The sequence below is a fragment of the Camelus bactrianus genome, chromosome 8 (assembly GCF_048773025.1).
Source record: "Camelus bactrianus isolate YW-2024 breed Bactrian camel chromosome 8, ASM4877302v1, whole genome shotgun sequence".
In the NCBI taxonomy this organism is placed as follows: Eukaryota; Metazoa; Chordata; class Mammalia; order Artiodactyla; family Camelidae; genus Camelus; species Camelus bactrianus.
This window is the reverse complement of record NC_133546.1, coordinates 15693763-15712967: the sequence shown is the minus strand read 5'-3', so window position 1 is coordinate 15712967 and position 19205 is coordinate 15693763. Positions and strand designations below refer to the sequence as shown.

The 19205-nt window shown below is 45.5% G+C and overlaps 1 protein-coding gene across 4 annotated transcripts in view; it reads left to right on the top strand.

Annotated features, from left to right (window-relative positions):
- The window catches only part of SASH1 (SAM and SH3 domain containing 1), a 284627-nt gene that overhangs the window by 190992 nt on the left and 74430 nt on the right, over positions 1-19205 (top strand). For all 4 annotated transcript variants that reach the window (XM_074368199.1, XM_074368200.1, XM_045524749.2 and 1 more), the window contains exons 3-4: positions 669-719; positions 851-900. In XM_074368199.1, coding sequence (XP_074224300.1) covers positions 669-719; positions 851-900 — 101 coding nt within the window. The remainder of the gene's footprint in view (positions 1-668; positions 720-850; positions 901-19205) is intronic.

The window sequence follows — 19205 nt, the reverse complement described above, 5'->3', positions numbered from 1 at the left end:
TTAGAAATTTTTTCTACTTACGAAAAATTATCAGTGTGGTGATCTGTGCTCTATTTCCTAGGATAAATCTCATTTTCCTATAGTATATCCTAACGCTTTGTTTGCTTTTGGACAATTCTAACAGTTAATTTTCCTATTTTGCTGCTAAAGCTTATTTCAGTATATTATTTTTATCACAGGTGACTGGTTTATCTCTTTTTTTTTTCCGAAGGGGATATAGTTTATTTTTTTTAACTGTCAAATGAGTGTGTTATACTCTATGGCTTTATCTCTAAAATTTTTAAGCTCTCTACCTCTTCTTTATGACTTTATGAAACAAATGGGTCGCAATAAATTCCGTGTCCTAGTGGTGGTCTAATCACATCCAGAGAATTATTCACCATTAACTGTCAGTAGCCCTCAGTTAAATTGTCCTTTTTTTTCCTTCTGCAGTAAAATCGTTAGCAGTGTTAAGTAATGAAGTTTGGAAAACAATTCAGTTTTAAGAGGCGAGGATTCTTCTTTTAAAAAATACTTTAGTTTTTCCAGAAAATGTTTATCTCCACTGTCTCCTCCCACTGTACCCTAGCGTTTCCCAAATCCCCACATCTCTTCTTACACATCTATTTGTCTTTCTGGTGTGTGCCACGTTTGGGAGTCTCATTAAACCAGCATCTGTTCTGTTTTAGGAGAAACCCGAAGCCAGCCCCACGTCACTTCAGCTGCGGTCCCAGATCGAAGTAAGCACAGTGACTTTAATCATCTATTTTTGCTTCTGTCCTCTTTTTTTTTTTTTTTTAATGGTATTATGTACAAATCAGATGAAGCCTACTGTTCTGCCTGCACTGACGCTGTGAATCTTCTTTCCTAGGAGTCTCTTGGCTTCTGTAGCAGCGTGTCAACACCAGAAGTGGAAAGAAAGTAAGTTCCCCTCCTTCCGTTCAGGACCAGAATTTCTAAGCTGCCTTGTGAAATGGGTGATCATACTGTGTATGTACTGGATTTCAGTTACATTACATGTTGTGTGTGTTTGTACATAAATGTGGGTGGATGGGTGTGTTTTGTAATTCAATTGGTAATGCTGGAAGATTCTGCAAAGAGTTATTGATTTCATTGCTCATTGTGAGTGAACCTTAAATAAATATCTGGAAATGAGCACGGAGAAGGGGAAAGGCCAGCCAAGTCAACCCAAACGGGTTTTCTTCTTTTACATTGGTTTTTGATATAAGATGAAAGTCGTCAAGAAGCAAGTTACAAAAAAAAATACATTCCAGAATAAAACAATGATTACAAAACGCCTTCTGCACTTTGCTTTGGTGGGTGACCTTAGAACAAGAATAAATGCTTGTGACAGAAGATGGCAGATGCCCACTAACCTTTCCTGTAAAAGGTAGTATTTTTGCTTCCCTGTCCTAACTTGGACTCTGTAATTTTTACTCTCATGGAAGATAATTCTATGTTATACCTTGTATTTCCAGTATTTCTTTTAGGCCATTTAAAAAAAAAAAAGCAAAAAATTTTTTTCCTATAATCTTTTCCTTTTCTACTTTATTCCACCATAATTATGCTAGAATGTTCTATGTATGATCTTCTGAGGTAAAGAAATTTTGAGCAAGTCCACCTCTTTAAACAGACACTTCCTCTGGCCCAGAGCCACTTACACTGTTTCAGGCCAGGCGAGGCGTAGACGTGGCTTAGGGGTCAAGTATTTCTGGAATGAAAAGCACACGTTGGGCGAGCGCGTGTGCGCGCTTTACAGCACAGCTCTGCCTAATCCGTCCACGTGCGTGTGCGGCTGGCGCAGGCGCGGCTTCGGGAGGGAGGGCTGCCAGCCACAGCTCCGGTTCTCACTTTAAGAGGCTAAGCACGTTTGGGTCAGGACTGAGGGACGTTGGGGGTGATGAGCAGAAGAAAACCAAGGCTGTTGCCCACTCCAGGTGGGAGGATAAATGTGCAGAGAGCACGAACTTCCTTGGTTCTAGTTGTCTGCATTCTCCCGGGAACTGTCGTGTGGAGGCTGAAATGGCCAAGAGGTTTGCGTTGACGTGGATTTTGAAACTGGAGGTCCGGTGGTGATGCTGACCCGAGCTGGGCACGAGCCCTTAGTGGAGGGGCTGTGGGCTCTCCTGACCTGGTTTGCTGCCTGTACGGCCTGATGCAGGCTGAGAACCCAGATCTCTCAGAGCCTCTGAGACTTTGAGGGAACAAGAAATGTTTGCCTTTCCTCCTAAGAGGAAGTGACTCACCAAATTGGTACTAATGTTGGTTAGGCTGGCATTTCTTCTTCTCCTCAGTTGTGGGTAGTCATTCTTTCCGTGTTTATATCCTACACTTAGTAAAATGTGGCATGACTCTTGTGGCCCAGAGAGAGCCTGACAGCCTCCTAAGGTTAGCAAACAATTTTGAACACACACAAACACACATGCACACACGCGCGCGCGCACACACACACACACACACACACACACACACACACTGCTGTTGATAAGCCCTAGCCTCTGCCCTAGCCTCTCCATCTATAATACTGTCATTTTGCTTCTGTTCTATTAAATGGTTTACTTAAATGTAGTTATTTCTAAATAATTTGAAAGTTTGAATCCATTTTGTCCTCCATTTCCCTTTTAATGGTTTTTGAAAACTATGACACTTTTTTTTTAATTTCAAAAAAAATTTTTTAAGTTTTTAACTTACAGAAGAATTACAAGACTTGTGTAATAAATTTCCATTTAAATTTCCATTTAACTTTCACGTAGACTCACCAGTTGGCATGCTCTTGCTCTTTTCTACACACACACTTATATAATATAATACCATTAATTTTTATTGTTATGGCTGCACAGTTGAGACGAAGTTGCAGACATCATGACCCTCACTCCTAAATGCTTCAGCAGATCTCTCTTAGGGACAAGGACATTCTCTTAGAGAACCACAATATAATTACCAAATAAGAAAACTTAGTAGTGGTTTTCTTAATATGCAGTTCATACTCAAGTTTCTCTAATTATCCCAATAATATTTATTTCATTTCATTTCATTTTTTAATTGAAGTATAGTCAGTTTAAAATGTGTCAATTTCTAGTGTACAGCATGTTTCAGTCATAATATACATACATATATTCCTTTTCATATTTTTTATTATAAGTTACTACAAGATATTGAATATAATTCCCTGTGCTATACAGTAGAAACTTATTAGTTATTTATTTTATATATAGTAGTTAGTATCTCGAACTCCCAATTTACCCTCCCCACCCTCTTCCCCAACCCTTAACCATAAGTTTGTTTTCTATGTCTGTGAGTCTGTTTCTGTTTTGTAAATAAGCTCATTTATGTCTTTCCAATATTTCTTAGTAGCTTTTTTCAATCTAACACTTTACAAAATCCCTCATGGCATTAACATGTCATGTCTCTTGTTACATTTAATCTGACAGGCTTTCTTGCCTTTATTTGTGGGATCTTTTGAGAGCGTAGGCTAGTTTTCTTGTGAAATGTTTCTTAGTCTGGGTTTCTTTTTAAGATTAAGATAATGCAGTTCTGGTCTTGCAGTCTTCACAGTGCATTACATCATGATATGACTTTGTCTCATTATTGGGGATATTAATTCTCACCTTTGGGTTAAAGTGCTGTCTGTCAGGTTTCTTCTAAGAAGATATAGCTCCCCCTTGTAATTAATAAATATTCTGTGGGGAGATCATCTGAGACTATGTAAGTATCTGTTCCTCGTCAAACTTGTCCCTAATGGTTTTAGATTCCTTTAATGATGTTTGCCTGAATCAGTTTTTACTGTGATGGTTGCAAACAGTGATACTTATTCTGAAGTTGATGATTATTATGGATTTAAGTCTTCCAAAAAGATTTTTTTTTAAAGATGAGGTGTTACTCTGGGCACTCTAGGTCGGAGTATAATTTGAGTAGCTTTGATGCAGTGTTTACACTGAATTATTTGTACTTTTCTATTTGAAAATGCAAATATTTTGAAATGCAAAATCCTGCTATTTTTCAGATAAAAATGCTTGCTGGTAAGTTGGCAAGCCCTTGAGGCTGACCTGGCAAACCAGTTGGTTGTGTCTGGTTAGTGTCTCCAAAGTGTCTGCCAACCAAAATATCCTTCTGAGTCAGCAGTGTTGTTTTATGGGCAGAAGGGTTTCTTCTACTTTTTATTCAAAAGGCCAGAGAACTCAGTAAACAGAAGTGGACAAATCCTGCAGCAGCCCAGCCTTAGATGCAGAGGCATAGGTGGGAGCAGGTGATGTGGGAGTTGAGGGATTAGCCCCTGTGGCTCCTGCCTTCCAGTTCCACTGCCCACCCTCCCCAGCCCACCCCACTCCCACTGCCTCTAAAGTTGTCTCCTGGCCTCAGCACATCTCCCCTCCTTTCTCCCCCAGTTAAAACGTGTTCAAAGGAAGGTATCAGGCATTAATTATGATGCAAATGTCTGTTTTCTAAAAAACACATCACCTCTCCCAGTGATATTTTGCACTGAACAGGGTTTAAAGTTCCAGGCACATAGCTCTGGCCAGAAAAGACCCAGGAGGGGGGTTTTGTTGGGGAGACAAGCAGTGAGAAGTCTAATATACCTGACATCACAGCACCTGGACACCCTGACACGTGGGGCGGCTTGAGCTCTGTTTGGCCTCTAGATGTGCATGACCTGCATGATGGATGGATGGGAGGGGGGGAGAGAAGGGAGGATGGACCTGCTGGCTGCCCGCCCCCCACCCCCATTTGACCAAGTCCCCATTCGTCCTTATTTTCTTAAAGTCTGTGGTCCTTCTATATGCTTTTGCTGAAAATACAATAAAGAAGGCCAAAAGGAGCTTTTTCCTGAACCTCTTCCCGTTATAGCTGTTTACATTGCCTGTTGATGAGACTGCACTTGTATTACACCAATCTTGGGTTTGTGCCAACTGGCTGAAAAGGTGAATATTAGGTAAAGTTTTTGTTACTTACCAGCTATTCTCTCCAGAATATCTCGAGCAAGGCTTTTTTATTGGGGAATATCTTTATAACTATCTATTCAGAATGAGTGTAGACAGGGAATGTGTGGCCCTCGACTCCAGCACTGGAAGAATGGAGCCATCAGCCACTGCAGCACCCATCTCTCCCCCACCAACCCCCGCCTCCCCAGGGGAGGGGGAATTCAGGATGGAGAACAGGAGGCATTCTGTGCTCTGTATACTGGCCCTAGGTAGTTAAGATGCATATCTAATGAATAATTTCAGTGAGCCCAGATTCTTGCATCTTCCCATACATAGAGAGCCACTAAAATCTTGATCTTGAGATGTCTGTTTTTTTTGTGATTAGTAGTGATCTTTTGACATTCAACTACATACATGGACCTCTGCCCCCGCCCCCACCCTCCCCCACCTTCCCCCATCCCTCCCCCACCCCACCCCCACCGCCCGTAGCAAAAAAAACCTCCTGTATATCCTGGCTCCTCCCTAATCTTCTAGAGGCTATCTCTCAGGCTGCAGTTCTCAGTAAGATCTCCAAATAAAACTTGACTTGCAACTTTAGGTTGTGTATTTTAATTCAGTCGACAGAATTTAGTTACAAATAACAGAAAACCTGACAAATAGTGGTGTCAACTAATACAAGATTCACCACATACATTCTTGTTCGTGGGTAGCTACAGGGCTGCGCCGTGGCTCAAACCTTCAGGAACTCAGACTGTCCTTTCCTCTCTCCCCTTTTCTTATCTTTTTTTTTTCCCCTCCTAGTTTTAAAGGGCTGCTGCATCTACCAGGAGAGAAGGAGAAGCAGGGTAAAGGGATGAAGCTAAAAAGGCAAAAAGCCAAAGGCATGTCCTTTACAGAGCTTTCCTGGGAACCCTGTGCAACGCACTGCTTTACCCCACTCATTGCTTCATGCAGCTGTTGTTCCCCCACGCACCAGCTGTGGGCACAGGGCACCGTTCTGGGTTCTGCTTCTCCCATCGACAAATGCAGAAACTGAGGCGAGGTTAGTAAGTTTCCCAAGGCTACACAGCTAATAAGTGACAGAACCCAGATTGGATCCCACTCAAGAATGCATGCTCCTAACCACTAAGGTCTAATTCCTGAGTACTTATCGCTGTATTGCTTATGCAAATAGAGAGGTGAGAGGCGAATTGAGTTCATTAGCATTATGTAAATAGCGGCAGTTAAAGCCTCCACTTCAGTGGTTCCCTTGGAAGTAGGAGCAAGTTTTATTCTTACATAAGCCGAGTCTCTTATTTATCTATGAAGACAGGAGGGTCCAAAGTAAATCTCAAAAATTCACCGTAGCCAATATTTATAAGCTCTTCCCTGCTAAGTCTTTTGCCAGAGTTGAAAATTCACTGATTTAGTTTCCGTTTCTTTCATTACCTGTGACTACACTTCAGCTATTTCAGTGAAAAGGTCCAAAAATATATAGTGGCGTGATGGAAGAGGAAGATAAATAAAAGGAGGGAGCAGTGTTCTGTGGTCGGTAAAATAGATAAAATATAGTTTATAAATGTTCAATGCGTGCATTTACTCCATTCGGGCTTTGCTTCACTCTCGGAATTGTTTCATCTGGCAAGCTGGTAACTCTCTTGAAGGTGTCAACTTTTCTTTTTTCCCCCTCAAAAATCTCTGTCTTGCCCGTCTCTTTCCTCTTGACTCCAGGGGAGAAGCCCTTGCAGGTGTTCGTGTGTCCCCATTCCTCCATCTCCCTGCCTCTGTGTCTCACCTGCTGCCTACTCTCCGATTGCTTGCGTTGGGGTCTTGCCTTCCCCTTCCCCCTCTCCCTCATCATCTGTTCTCTGCCTGCCTGTCTGCCTCACCCCTTCATCTCCTCTCCAGGGTGAAGCCCCTGCAAGCTCTCAGACAGGCCACACTCTCCATGGCAGGCTGAGCCTCTAAGTGGCCTGTCCCCGACTCTCTCCCCACCCTCCCCACCCCCTTACCTGGGCAAGCTCCCTTCAACCTTAAAAACTCAGCCCTAGTCTTGCCTCTCCCAGAAGTCTTCCCTAATATGCAGAGTTGAGGTCACGTCCTGCTACCGAGCTGTGCAACCCTGGGCTCTCCTGCTGCTGTTGGCAGTAATAGGTGCACGTATGTAGCATGTGCGCGCGCGTGTGTGTGCACGCGCGCGCAGTCACCTCCCACGCTGAGCCCTGGACCTTTTACATAAAAGACTTTCAGTAATGTTGGATAAAAGTGGGTGAGTGAGTGCACCCTCATAAAAATGCTTACTACCCCATTCTCCCCAACCATCATTCCATTTCTCTTCTCCCCTAGTTGCTGAACTTTTCCCCTAAAGCTGGACTGCGCTCTTCCTTCCCTGCTGAGATGCTCTTTCCACGGTCCAAGGGCGCTCCCACTTGCAGATGGGTGTTGCATTTGGCACTGATTTTCCTTTTGGTCACGCTGCTCTCTCTGCCCTTAGTGTCCATGACTTTGTGGTTTCCAGTTTCTCCTCCGCACTTTATGCCCACTCTTGGCAGCTCCCTTTTTCCCACCCACACCCGATTCTAGTTGTTCCCCCCGGGGCTTTTATCCAGCCTGCAAACTCTCCCAAGATAAACCCGCCTGCAGCTTTGAACTGCTGTCTCTGGGCACCCACGTCAAATCTCTGTCTCTCCCTTGGCCCGACTCCCTGTTCTGCTGACCTGCCTGTTGCAGCCTCTTACTGGATGTCTGCTTGTTGAGATTCCAGTTACCCCAAGGTGCACATTCTTATGGTAGAACTTATCACCCCTTCTTTATCCTTCCTTCTCACTCTGACACCTTGCTCTTTGTCCATACGTTCCCCTTTTTTTCCCTGGGGACCACATTCTGAACTTCATGCAGCCATTACATCATCATTCCTGCTTTTCTTCCATGATTCCGAAACCTAACTGCCAAATCCTGTTGCTTCCTGCATCTATAACTTTCCCTTGTTCCTCTTTTTCACCTTCTCTACTCCAAGTGAAATTCTTTTTTTTTTTTTGAGGTAGGAAGAATTAGGTATCTTTATGTATTTTTTAATTAACTTTTTACTTTATTTTTTAGTGGAGGTACTGGGGATTAAACCCAGGACCTTGTACATGCTAAGCCCTCACGCCACCACTGAGCTATGCCCTCCCCCTCCAAGTGAGACTCCTAATGTTCTTCTCATGAACTGGAAAAGAGCATTCAGGAAAGTATAATTAGGTCCCATCACACTGAGAGGGTGCTGAGATCCCCTCAGGGGCACCTAAAAATTAGGGATCTCTGTAAGTTTTCACCTTGGCAATCAAAATTCCCCCAACAGGACCCCAGCCCATCCTTATTGCTGCATCTCCCCGTCTCCCAGTCGCATGACCCAGCTCCAGGCTGCTGGGTTGCTTCTGTTTCCAAATGCCTCCTGGGTTGTCTGGAGTTCCTGCCTTGAAAGCATTTCCTTCTTGAGTCCCGTTTTAAGGACTGCTTCTCCTTGAAAGCTTCCTCGATCCCGTCGCTGGCTGAATTCTTTCCACCTTTTGGAATTCAGTAACATTTTGCATGGATTTGATGTCTCTCAACTCACTGTTGCATGTACCACTGCCATTGTCAACATTGTAACACTGCTTCTTGGGTTACGTCTGTGTATTGCACACTGGTTCTAATCACTTTCCTTGTACTTTATCATTTAATTTTTCATGAACTCATTGAGGCATGTACTACTTTGGAGGGTAATTACCTTGCCTGAAGCAAGAGACGAAAATCCTAGTCGAGTCAAAGTGCCATTACCGCCTTGGGGTTATGATACCTGTCCTGATACTGGATTCTCTGGGTTGAAATCCAGGCTCTTTCTTGTCTGGGTTACCTGCAAGAACTCTGCGACCCTTGGCTGGTTATTTAACCTTTGTACCTACAGGCTGCACAGCTTAAAAATGAGGATAATCATCGCAGTGCTCAAATCAGTGAGCCAACAAGCAGCCAGCGAGTGCTCAAGAATCCTGCCTGTCATCACTGTCTGTTCCGTCTGGCCCAAGGTCATGCCCTTGCCCGGTTCTCTGGGCCCTCATGTTCCTTTCTACTCCCTCCGGCCCAGCGTGATCCAGGACTGCTTGAGGCCATGAGCTTGCTCTCTTCCTCTTGTTGGATTTCCTTCAGTACCCAGATCAGTGGTTTGTATAGAGCAAGTGCTCATTAGGTACTTGCCCCAAATTCATTGAATGCCCCCAGTTCTATGAAATAAGATTAGAACTGGACTATCCCCAGGACTAGAATTACAGAAGACCTGCTTTGGTCTCACCTGTTACCTAAGCATCTGCGAGTATTTCCCTAAAATGACAGCAGGGTAATATGAAGTGATTATTTTCCTTCTGCTTGTGAATATTAGCATGAAAAAGATACCTGTTACAAACATTTTACAAAACATGTAGTGGAGAGAACAGTAGCTTCCGCAAACCCCTATCTCTTCGTAAGAGCTGCCTCTCGCGAGTCCATTCTGCAGTCTTGTCCAAGTCTTCTCTGATTTTCCCTCCTCTGTTAAACGGAAACGACAGATCATGTCACATCTCCAGATAAAGGCACGATTTTGAGAAGCACACACAGAGTATTACGGTTGTTTTAAAAAATCCTTGAAACTCTTTGAACCTGCAGTTTTGTTGGGAAAGTACACTTATTTTATTCTTGGCAACAGCATTACTGAGATATAGTTCGTGTACCATACCACTCACCAGTCGAAAGTATACCTTCAGTGGGTTTAGCATATATGTTCACAGAGTTTTGCTACCATCCCCACCATCAATTTTGGAATATTTTTGTCAATTCGAAAAGAAATCCTGTGACTTTTAGCTGTTGCCTCCAAATTTCCCCATTTTCCTGTCCCCTAAACAGCCACTAATCAACTTCTTGTCTCTATGGATTTGCCTGTTCTTGACATTTTGTGGAAATGGGGTCATGTGTGTTTTAAGTGACTAGCTCATTTCACTTAGCTAGTGTTTTCAAGGTTTACTCACAGTCATCCCTTTTTGTTGTTTTATCTGTTCATCGACTGATGGACAGTTAGGGTTGTTCTGACTTTTTGACGATTACGAATAATGCTGCTCTGAACATTTGTATACAGGCTTTTGTGTGGTCATTTCTTTGTTTTTTCAATTGGCTTTACTGAAATACAGTGCACATGCCATACTAGTCACCCATTTAGAGTGTTCAGTCCCAAGGTGTTCAGTATATTCAGTTATGTGTCACCACCTCCATATCAATTTAGAACATTCACCACCTCAAAAAGAAACGCTGTACTCTTTAGCAGTCGCCGTTCTGTCTCCCGATGACCCCCAGCCACAAGTGACCACCAGTCTACTTTCTGCCTGTATAGATTTGCCTATTCTGGACATTTCATATAAATAGAAGGAAAGTGCATATTGGAAAGAAAATGTGTTTATTATAGTTCTATTAAGAAGAGAACTTTGAATCCAATTCTTGGTAACTCTGTGCCCAACCTCCTTGAAATGTGTAAGGAATTTCAGTAAGTTCTCTCCTAAGTGGGACCTCCTTCCTGTTCTTCAGCCAGCTTGTTCCCTGGGGACTGGGCTTGAGGAGAGGGGCTCAGGCTTCCTCCGTTTGTGAAGGACCCCTGAGGATGGGGCCCGAGGTCTGTGGTCCTGTGGACCCCTGTGTAACTAGCTGGGGCTGCCTTTCTCATTGGTAAAATCGAGCACTAGAAACCCGCCTGCAGTGCGATTGTTAATCCTCCTTCAGAACAGATCAGATGCAGTGAGAACTGCTGATGAGGTCTGTGAGTTTGCTGGGAAACCCAGGTCAAGCCATGTACCCTGGAGCTGAGGCTAAGGCACCCTGTTTCCACATCCTGTTTGTGGCAGGGCTGTGGGGCGGGGAGGGGAGCGCAGGGTTTTCCCGTGGGGAGACGCGCATCATGTGAGGCATGAGAAAGCCTTGGGGAGGCAGGTCCTTCAGAGCAGCTCCCTAGTCAGTTCTGCCTGGTTCAGGTGGATGTGTCCTTGCCGTGTGCTCACTGCCCCCCCGGGAAAGGGAGGAGGGCCCTCTTGGCCTGTTAGAGCAGCACCATGAAGAGAACCAGAGGAGACTTGGGCCATCACTGGTCCTTCGCGCTCACTTGGGGGAAGTGTAGGCAGACGGCAAGCTTAGGTTTCAGAAAATGGATAGGCTGTACCACGAGCCAGGCATCAGTGTATGTATTATGTATTCTTTTGCCTTAATCAGTTTACCAGTAACCATCTGCCAAGGCTGTGGGCATGAGGGCAGGGTCCTTGTTCAGGGGACTGGGCTTCCAGTGTGCTCCCAGTCTGTCTGATCGGCAGCCCTCCAGGCCTCAGCTCTCAGTGACACAGTGATGAGTTTGAGTCAGGGGGTCCCCACGTTCCTTCTAGCCTGGACCATCTCTCATTTTCTGACCCAGTCCAAAGCATGCCCCGCACTGGCCAATTTTGCCCCAACTATCTGCATATGCTGTCGGTGGTGTTGGCTTTGATGTTGGACAGAACTTGAGCCTGAATTTAAGCTCTGCTAGTGTGGGATTTAAATTCTCTAAGCCTCAGGTTCCTAAATGGTAAAACGTGTTTGGTAAAAAGCTCTTTCCAAGGGTGGTTGTGTGAAGTACCCAGTGTGGCGCCTGCACAGGGCAGTGTGTTCTCTCCCCACCCCCATCAGGTAGGGCGCTGCCTGTGCGGCGGGACTGTGAGCTTGGTTCCCATCTTCGGTCTCGTTAGATGGTGCCAGACACACAGCTCGTCAGTGAGCACGACCACTTGCCATGTGCTGTTCCCACGTGAGCTTTCCTTTCCTTTCAATGCCCCAAAGACACGGCCGGAGGGAGCTGGGAGACAACAACCAATCTCATGGAGCCCAAGTTGTCACAGCATGTGGAAATATGTGTTTGTGCGGGCGGATCTGTCTGCACACATGTGTGCTCCATCGCACAGCATATTTGAGGGGCTCAACATTCCAGAACGCAGGGGCTCAAATAAGAGCAGCTGTGCCAGAATTCTCCACCTCAGCTGTTCCCCTCTGAAAACTCGATGGCCCTTAACTCAGTGTGAGTGAGGCCCCAGCTGACCCACCCCAGCTTGAGTCCAAGTGCCTGGGACGCATCCCAGTGCGATTGCTGGAGGCTGGAGACAGGCGCGGATGCCAGGAGATATTTAGTCTATGAAGGTGGATTGTGTCTCCTGCAGGAGAGGTGAACAGAACACTGGGCCAGGGAGGAGGGTGGCTCTCAGGAAATAAATCACATTCCTATACTGGCAGGAGTAAGGGAAGACCCATACCTACAACGCAGAGGGATTGGAGAAGGGGGGACGGTCCACCTCTACAGGATGGGGTAGGGCGGAGAACTGCATAAATTTCATGTCAGTTGAGGTTCTGTTGGGAGCAGACATTAAGATAACCTTGTTATAGCATTTTCACCTCTTGTGTCTGTGAGGGTTGGTTCCATGCCCAGATGAGGCTGCTGCTTCTGTGTCCAATGATGGGGCGTTTGAGGCAAAAAAGATGCGGGAAAGTGGAGAAAAAGGGCAAACTGCCACCTACCGGATGGTCTGAAACCCATGTCATGTTCACCACCGCCAAGCAAGCATCCAACATCGGGGACCTGCAGGAGGGGCTGGTGCCCAGGATCGGAGACCCCGAGGAGGAGGAGACTGGGCAGGAATGCAAGTACTGCGGCCCAGCTGCTGCTCCATGCCACATGATGACCTCTAGGGGACACGCGACGACATGTGTCAGGCTCAGTGGGGCCTCCTGCCCTGCACTGACCTTGAAGCACAGAAAGCAAACAGCTCCTGCGCCACTCCCGCTTTCCGCACCTCCTGTGAGACCCGTCACGTGGCCCGGGCGGACCCGGGTGTGCGGGGAAGGGAATCGGGGGAACCTCGGCCGAGCTAAGCTGATGGAAGGCAAACCCACCACAGCCTCCTGAGTCCAGGCTCCCCCTGGCCCCCAACCTTGTCTGAACACTTTGTCCAAAAACGACCTCACAGTCAGAGTAACACTTGAAGAATCCTGGTAGCTTGTGTTATCTTGTTGTTTTCTGTATTCTTTTCTGAACATCTGCCTGGCAGTACTGCTTGCTCTGTTTTGGAGGTGCTGGAGCAGAAGGGTACCAGGAGGGCATAGAGAAGGAAGGACGGGGAGGGTTTCCCACTTTCTCCCAGATTGAACCCAAGGTTCTGAGCACCGCCACACAGCTGAGTTAGTGGAGAGGTTGATGAAGACCGACCCTCAGGCCCCGCCCAGGCCGGGTCTGAATTGGATTCTCCAGATGTGGAGCTCTGGGGCCTTAAACAAGTTTCCCACGAGGTTCTTAGCTGCCAGCATGGTTCTGTGAATCTCTGCCAGAACCTTATTCTTGCTGGTCAAATTGAGGGCCTCTGCTTCTGCTCCACGTCCCAGTCACCAGTGTGGATCTGGGAGCTGGTCAGATGATGCTGGGAGAGGTCATTTGTCATTCGGGTATCCCGGGCTGTGCTGCCTGGCGCCCAGATCATCTCCATCAGGTGCGGGTGTGTCACTTCAGATAAAGCCACAGCGTCAGGAGGAGGAAGGATGTGAAGCCATTGGGAGCAGAGTGAGACCAGCCAGCAGAATTAAAACGTGCAGGGAGTATTTGAGCTGTACAAATGTGGAGCCACATGGGGTGACAGAGGAGGCGTGTGGGGATTTGAAAATGAGACCTGAGAGGTGACAGATGTTAACTAGACATATTGGGGTGATGATTTCACCATATATACAAATATCGTATCCCTGTGTTGTACACCTGAAACTTAATGCAAGGTTATATGTCATTTTTGCCTCCATTTCCAAAGAGAGATCTAAGATAGGAAAGCTTGAGTTCCCATTTTCATAGGATTTATAACATCCAAGGATGTTGTAAGGAATTAAGAGTAGGTGGAATAAGAAAGAAAGACTGTGGCTATGATCACCTTGGAAAGGACCCCATGCCTGTCAGGAGACGCAGGGCAGGCAGGCGGCCCCCACAGCCCTGTCCTGGTGGGTGGCTCCTTTCTGTGCCTCCAGCTTGTGGTCAGCGAGCCCAGAAAGGGCCCTCCATGCCCACAGCTCCTCTAGGGCTGGCAGCTTCCCCGACTCCCCTGCTCCTCTCAGAGCAGCTGACTGAAGAAAGGCTGGCAGCCCAAGACCCCACGTCCGTCCCTGGGTTCCTCTGTGGCCAGTGTGGCTTGGGTTATGGTGAATGGGCACCGCTGTTTGTTTCTACTGAGAAAGTTCTGACCCGCTTCCGGAGCCATCGCCATGGAAACAGAGCGAGGCAGTCACTGAAAGGAGCCTCTTTTCCTCCCATCTCCCCTCTCCCTTCCGCCATCCTGAGGCTCTGGCTTGTAGGGGCCAGCTCTTTGCAGCCTGGCTTTCCCCTCAGTCCATGCAAATTTGATCAGAATACCAAATTCCCTTACTGTGCCAGCCACTGCTGGGATAAATTGCCCTGTGTGCACCCTGTACCAGTCCGAGTGGCACCCTTTCTTGAGCGGGGCCTGCATCACGCACACCGGTAACCAAATGGCCTTCCAGAGATGCTTCCCTGCTGATCCAGCCAGCCTCAAACCTCAGACACATTTCCTTGCAGAAAAGCCCTTCTTGGACTACATATTTATTACACATATGCAGTAAATTTTAAAGGGGAAATAAAGAGAAGGAAGGAATAATTTTGCTATACTTACAGAATAAATAGTAGCCATTAAAAATATAAACAAAGCTACTTAGGTCCCCCCCCCCATTTTATATAAACTTGCTTTTGTGGTGAAAATAATGTGCTTAAAATCCTGTTTTTTATTTTGGTTTGGGCAATAATTTAATAATTCTGAAGATATTAAGACCGAAATAAAATTTAAAATTCACATCGAGGCCATAAAAGGAAGGCATTTGTTTTTACTGGTTACACCAACACCAGAAAGAACAGAAGGAGTTCAAGCCTTTCCCCCATCTTTTTTTTAAACACCTTAATTTGTATGCCTCTTGAGGAAACATCAAAAGTCAGAGCTTGACCCGGGGCTGCAGACTCCATGCCCAAATCACAAACAAATTGCACTTTCAGTGCCAGTAATTAGAGAAAATGCACAAGGTTTTGGCTTCAGGCTCACAGTATTGTGAATGTGGATTTTAGTGGGAAGAACACTGGGTCTCTGAAACTTACTTACAACTGGACGAGTCACTTCCACAAACACTCCAGGCTCAGTCTCTCCATCTGTATAATGGAGCTGGTTCTTTTCAGGGTCTCTGTGAGCCTAATTTGAAGATATATGTCTATCTGTCTGTCTCATCTGTGTGCTTGGTAAATCCAGACCAGTGCTTTATAGATGTTGGTCATTTTAACTTCTTAACCACCAGACCTGTTAGGATTATATTGAATTGCAGGTCACCGAAAGCTGACTGCAGTGCTGAGGCAAACGGGGGCATATTTTTTTCCTGTAGCAAGGAGTCTGGAGGTGGGTATTCCGAGGCTGGTACAGCTGCCCAAGGGATTATTTCGCCTGCTCCTGTCCTTACTGTGTGACTTTGGAGGATGACTGTTTGCCGTCCCAGGTTGGGTTTTCCCTGCCTGCAGCCCACGTCCATGGGCGTGGTGAGCTCTGCACTTCTGCACTTTGTTTAGTCCTGGCCTGAGTAAAGCTGTGGCCCAGACACAACCAGGCCATGGGTATCCACTGTGAAGAGATGGCCTTTGGCCGCTCTCCAAGCAAGAAACTCTTAAACTTCTGCCCGTGTCCTGCATCATTCACTTTGGGTACAGGCCACCAGTTGGTGAATGAAAGGATGCAATTCTCTTTCAGTGCACCTTTGTGAAGGCTTTTCAGACTCAGCAGGGGTAGAGCCCTGCCCTTGGCCTGGGGAGCTTGTTGTCACCTCCATGGTGCCAGAGGGCCTCCCTTTCCGTGTTGAGAAACTGAGGTGTATTCTGAGAGGGACTCGGGGGGACTTGACTCTGCAGGGAGAGAAGAGGCCAGGAGTCATGATCACTGGCTTCTCGATGGTGCTTATCATCTGCAGGGATGTTCTAAATACCGTGCAAGTCAGAGTTCATGGAAACCTCTAGAAAACCTGTGGGATTGGTAATATTGTTGTCTCCATTTTGCATAACCTGACACTGGGACTCCGTGGGACTAAGTGACTCGTCCAAAGTTACTGATTAGTAAATGGTAGAACTGGTCTTTGAACACTGGGAGTTGGACCTCAGAACCCACACTGTGAGCCACTGGGCGGTTTCCTGGGTGGTGGCCTCATGAACATTAAACATAATGCCGTTCATGTCTAGATAGCAGTTAGCTGCCTGTATGTCTCCACGTGGACCTCATGTTCAGTCATTAGTGTGTGTGTTTTTTTTTAAACTCTGAGAAAAACATGGATTCCTTTTAAAAGTGCAGTTGAGAAGTAGATGAGGGATCACTGTGTTCTAACTATGTGGGGACAGATTAGTATTTTTTAAACAATGGCTTGCTTCTTGCTTCGCAGCGGAAAAGACCATGTTTAAATACCTAGAACTTCCACATAATATAAAATAATCAGCAGGGGATCGGAGGATAACAAAAACGACTGTTGTTAGAAGTTAAGTTGCACACCTAGATTGTAGGTGTATTTTTCTGAATTTTTCTGAATTTTCTCTATTTTTCTGAATCAGATGCTCCTTTTGAGACATCTTGTAAAGAAGGAATAGGCTCACCTAAAGTGATGCTGATGGAGATTTTCAAACCAAAGATATTCTAAAGAAGGGGATAGGGTAGGAAAACACTGAGAAGACCAAAACTCATGGCTGGAAATTTCAAAATTAAAATGCTTTTAAAATGTCCTTTTAGTACTCGATTTGAGTGGTAAGAGCGCCTCTTCAAATTGGAATTAAAGATTGGGGGTGGAATTCTTGTTTTGAGACAATATCCACACTTAATAAACCTGGCAACCCTGCCATTTCTTTTGGAGAGTTGATATTACATGATTGATGGGCACAAACTATTATTTCCCACGCTATGCCTCCGTATTCAGATCCACTCAACAGCAACAAATTATTTCGTCCGCACTGTGCTAAATGCAATGAGCTAAATTGATACAGTTCTTACTGCCTAAGGAAGGCAGTAGGATGGAAGCAGATGTGAATTATGTTATGCTGGAAAAAATGGGTAAAGTGCTATTGACATTTTGTTTGATTGTCATTGTGGTTTTTTATTTTTTTAATTCTGAGAAAAATATGAATTGCTTGTAAAAAGTGAGACTGAGAAGAGGAAGAGGAATTACTATGTCCAGCCACATTATTTGGGGGAAGTTCATGTAAGACAAATAAAAAGAGGAACCTTCGTGATTCAGAAACTGCTGGAGTCTAGCATAGGAGATGGGTAGCAGCGGTGGTTGCTGGAATGAGGGTGGTGTAATCCTGTGCAGAAACCAAGAAGGTTCATCTCTTTGGGGCCACTCCAGGGAATAGTTATAAGAGGTCACGTTTATTCGGAGCTCACCAAATGCCAGGCACCGCCCTAAGCTCTTTACATTCTCTGTCTCCTGTGATTCTCCTAACAACCCACCAGGGTAGGTACATTTTACCATCACAGTGTTTTACTTCGCATATAAAGGGATTTAGATTTGTGGCAGAGCGGTCACGGGTGTGCCTGACTTCTGAGCAGGTGAGCGCTGAGCCTCCGCTGTGTCAACCGTGGCCTTGGATTTCGTTCTTCAGACGCCTGCCTTGATCACTTAGAAAGGTGACCTTGCAACAGAAAGCCAGAAAGAACAGGCCAGAAATAGACTGAAATGAAAGAAAAAGGCTGTATGGGGGGAGTGTGTTCACCCGGCTGACATAACGTCACCAACATTGTCATTGATACTAAATATTCAGGGAGTTCTAACAACATGCCAGCCTTCTGGCAACAGAATTACCCTCCATCCCACCCAGTGAGCTCGCCAGCTAAATTCTATCATGTGTATGAATTACAACAGCTATTGTTTGGGAAGGGCCCCATCTAGGGTAAAGCAAGAGATCACGGAGGGCACAGAACTGAAGGAGGCTCTCCGTCCCTGTGTCTGCCCAACGCTGAGTGATCACCCCAACGCTGGGGACCCTTCGTGTCTGCTGTCTCCCCCTAATCCTCCTCGCCCCGTGGCTGGGGAGGAGCAGACCCTTAAATTTTCATGGCAGACAGTGGAGAGTGTGAACTGAATTTTGTTTCATATTTATTTCTATCAAATAGAAGAGATTTGATATTGTTTTCGTATTTATTTCTGTCAAATAGAGGATCAAATGCTCCTACATGAAAAATGTCTTTGATATCCAAAGGGTACTAAGAAATGTCAAATGAAGGAATTAACTATTTTACACAAAATGATTTGTCACTAGTGCAAAACTGTGAATGTGAGTAGTTGGTTACATTCAGGTGAGGCATAAAGCAGAAGCAGATGTTAACCACTAAAAAGCCCCTCAACCCTCTTACTTTCTTCTGCCTCCCACTGTGCACACACAGTTCAGGAGCACAGATGCCACAGTCCTTTTCCTGCACCTTGGGGAACATTGCTGCTGGCTTTGGAGACTGCCTTGGCGGGCCCAAGATGCTGCAGGAAAGGGCCCCAGACAGAAAAATCACCGATTCAAAATTCAGCAGGAAATAAACTAATGGAAACGTGTATTTCCGGAGACTCAAGATAAAGGAACCTTAAAAATCCCCTAAGTATTGGTTTTCCAGTAACATGTAACACATGGTCTGTTCTTAGAAATTAGGTTAGAACAGTCTTTCTTATTTTTTTTTGTTTGCTTATAATGAAGTTTCTGGACAGCCATCAAAACCAAAACATAAAGTCTCTTTTAGGAATTCCTTTCTGTGTGGGCATTCATTCTACATTTCTAGGGTGCCAGCCTAAGTATGTAACCATACGATAGAGCTGTGTGCCTGGAGGTACCTTAGGCTATTTGTGTATAAATAGACAGAAGAAGAAAAGTGGGTTTGAGCCAAATGATGTGGCCTCCTTTCCTCTGACAAGCAGACAAGACGATCGGGCAGTAGTAACACAACCAAATCCTGAAAAGTGTTTTTGAAATACTTAGTTCTGATAAACCCACAGGCCATGTTCACATTTGGGGTTGAAACATGCTCCCTCCTCACAAATTCTTTTTGGGAATTTACCCAAGAACCATGCCAGTGTATAATGTACTGTGAATTTGTTATGTAAATGAGAACAATACGTTCAGTGAAGTGGATGAAGCTTTGGACTCAGACACCCAGCTTTGAAACCCGGCTATGTCCCTGCCCAGCTCTGTGTCCTTAGGCAAGGTGGGATTCTAGACACAAATGTACAGAATTTCAT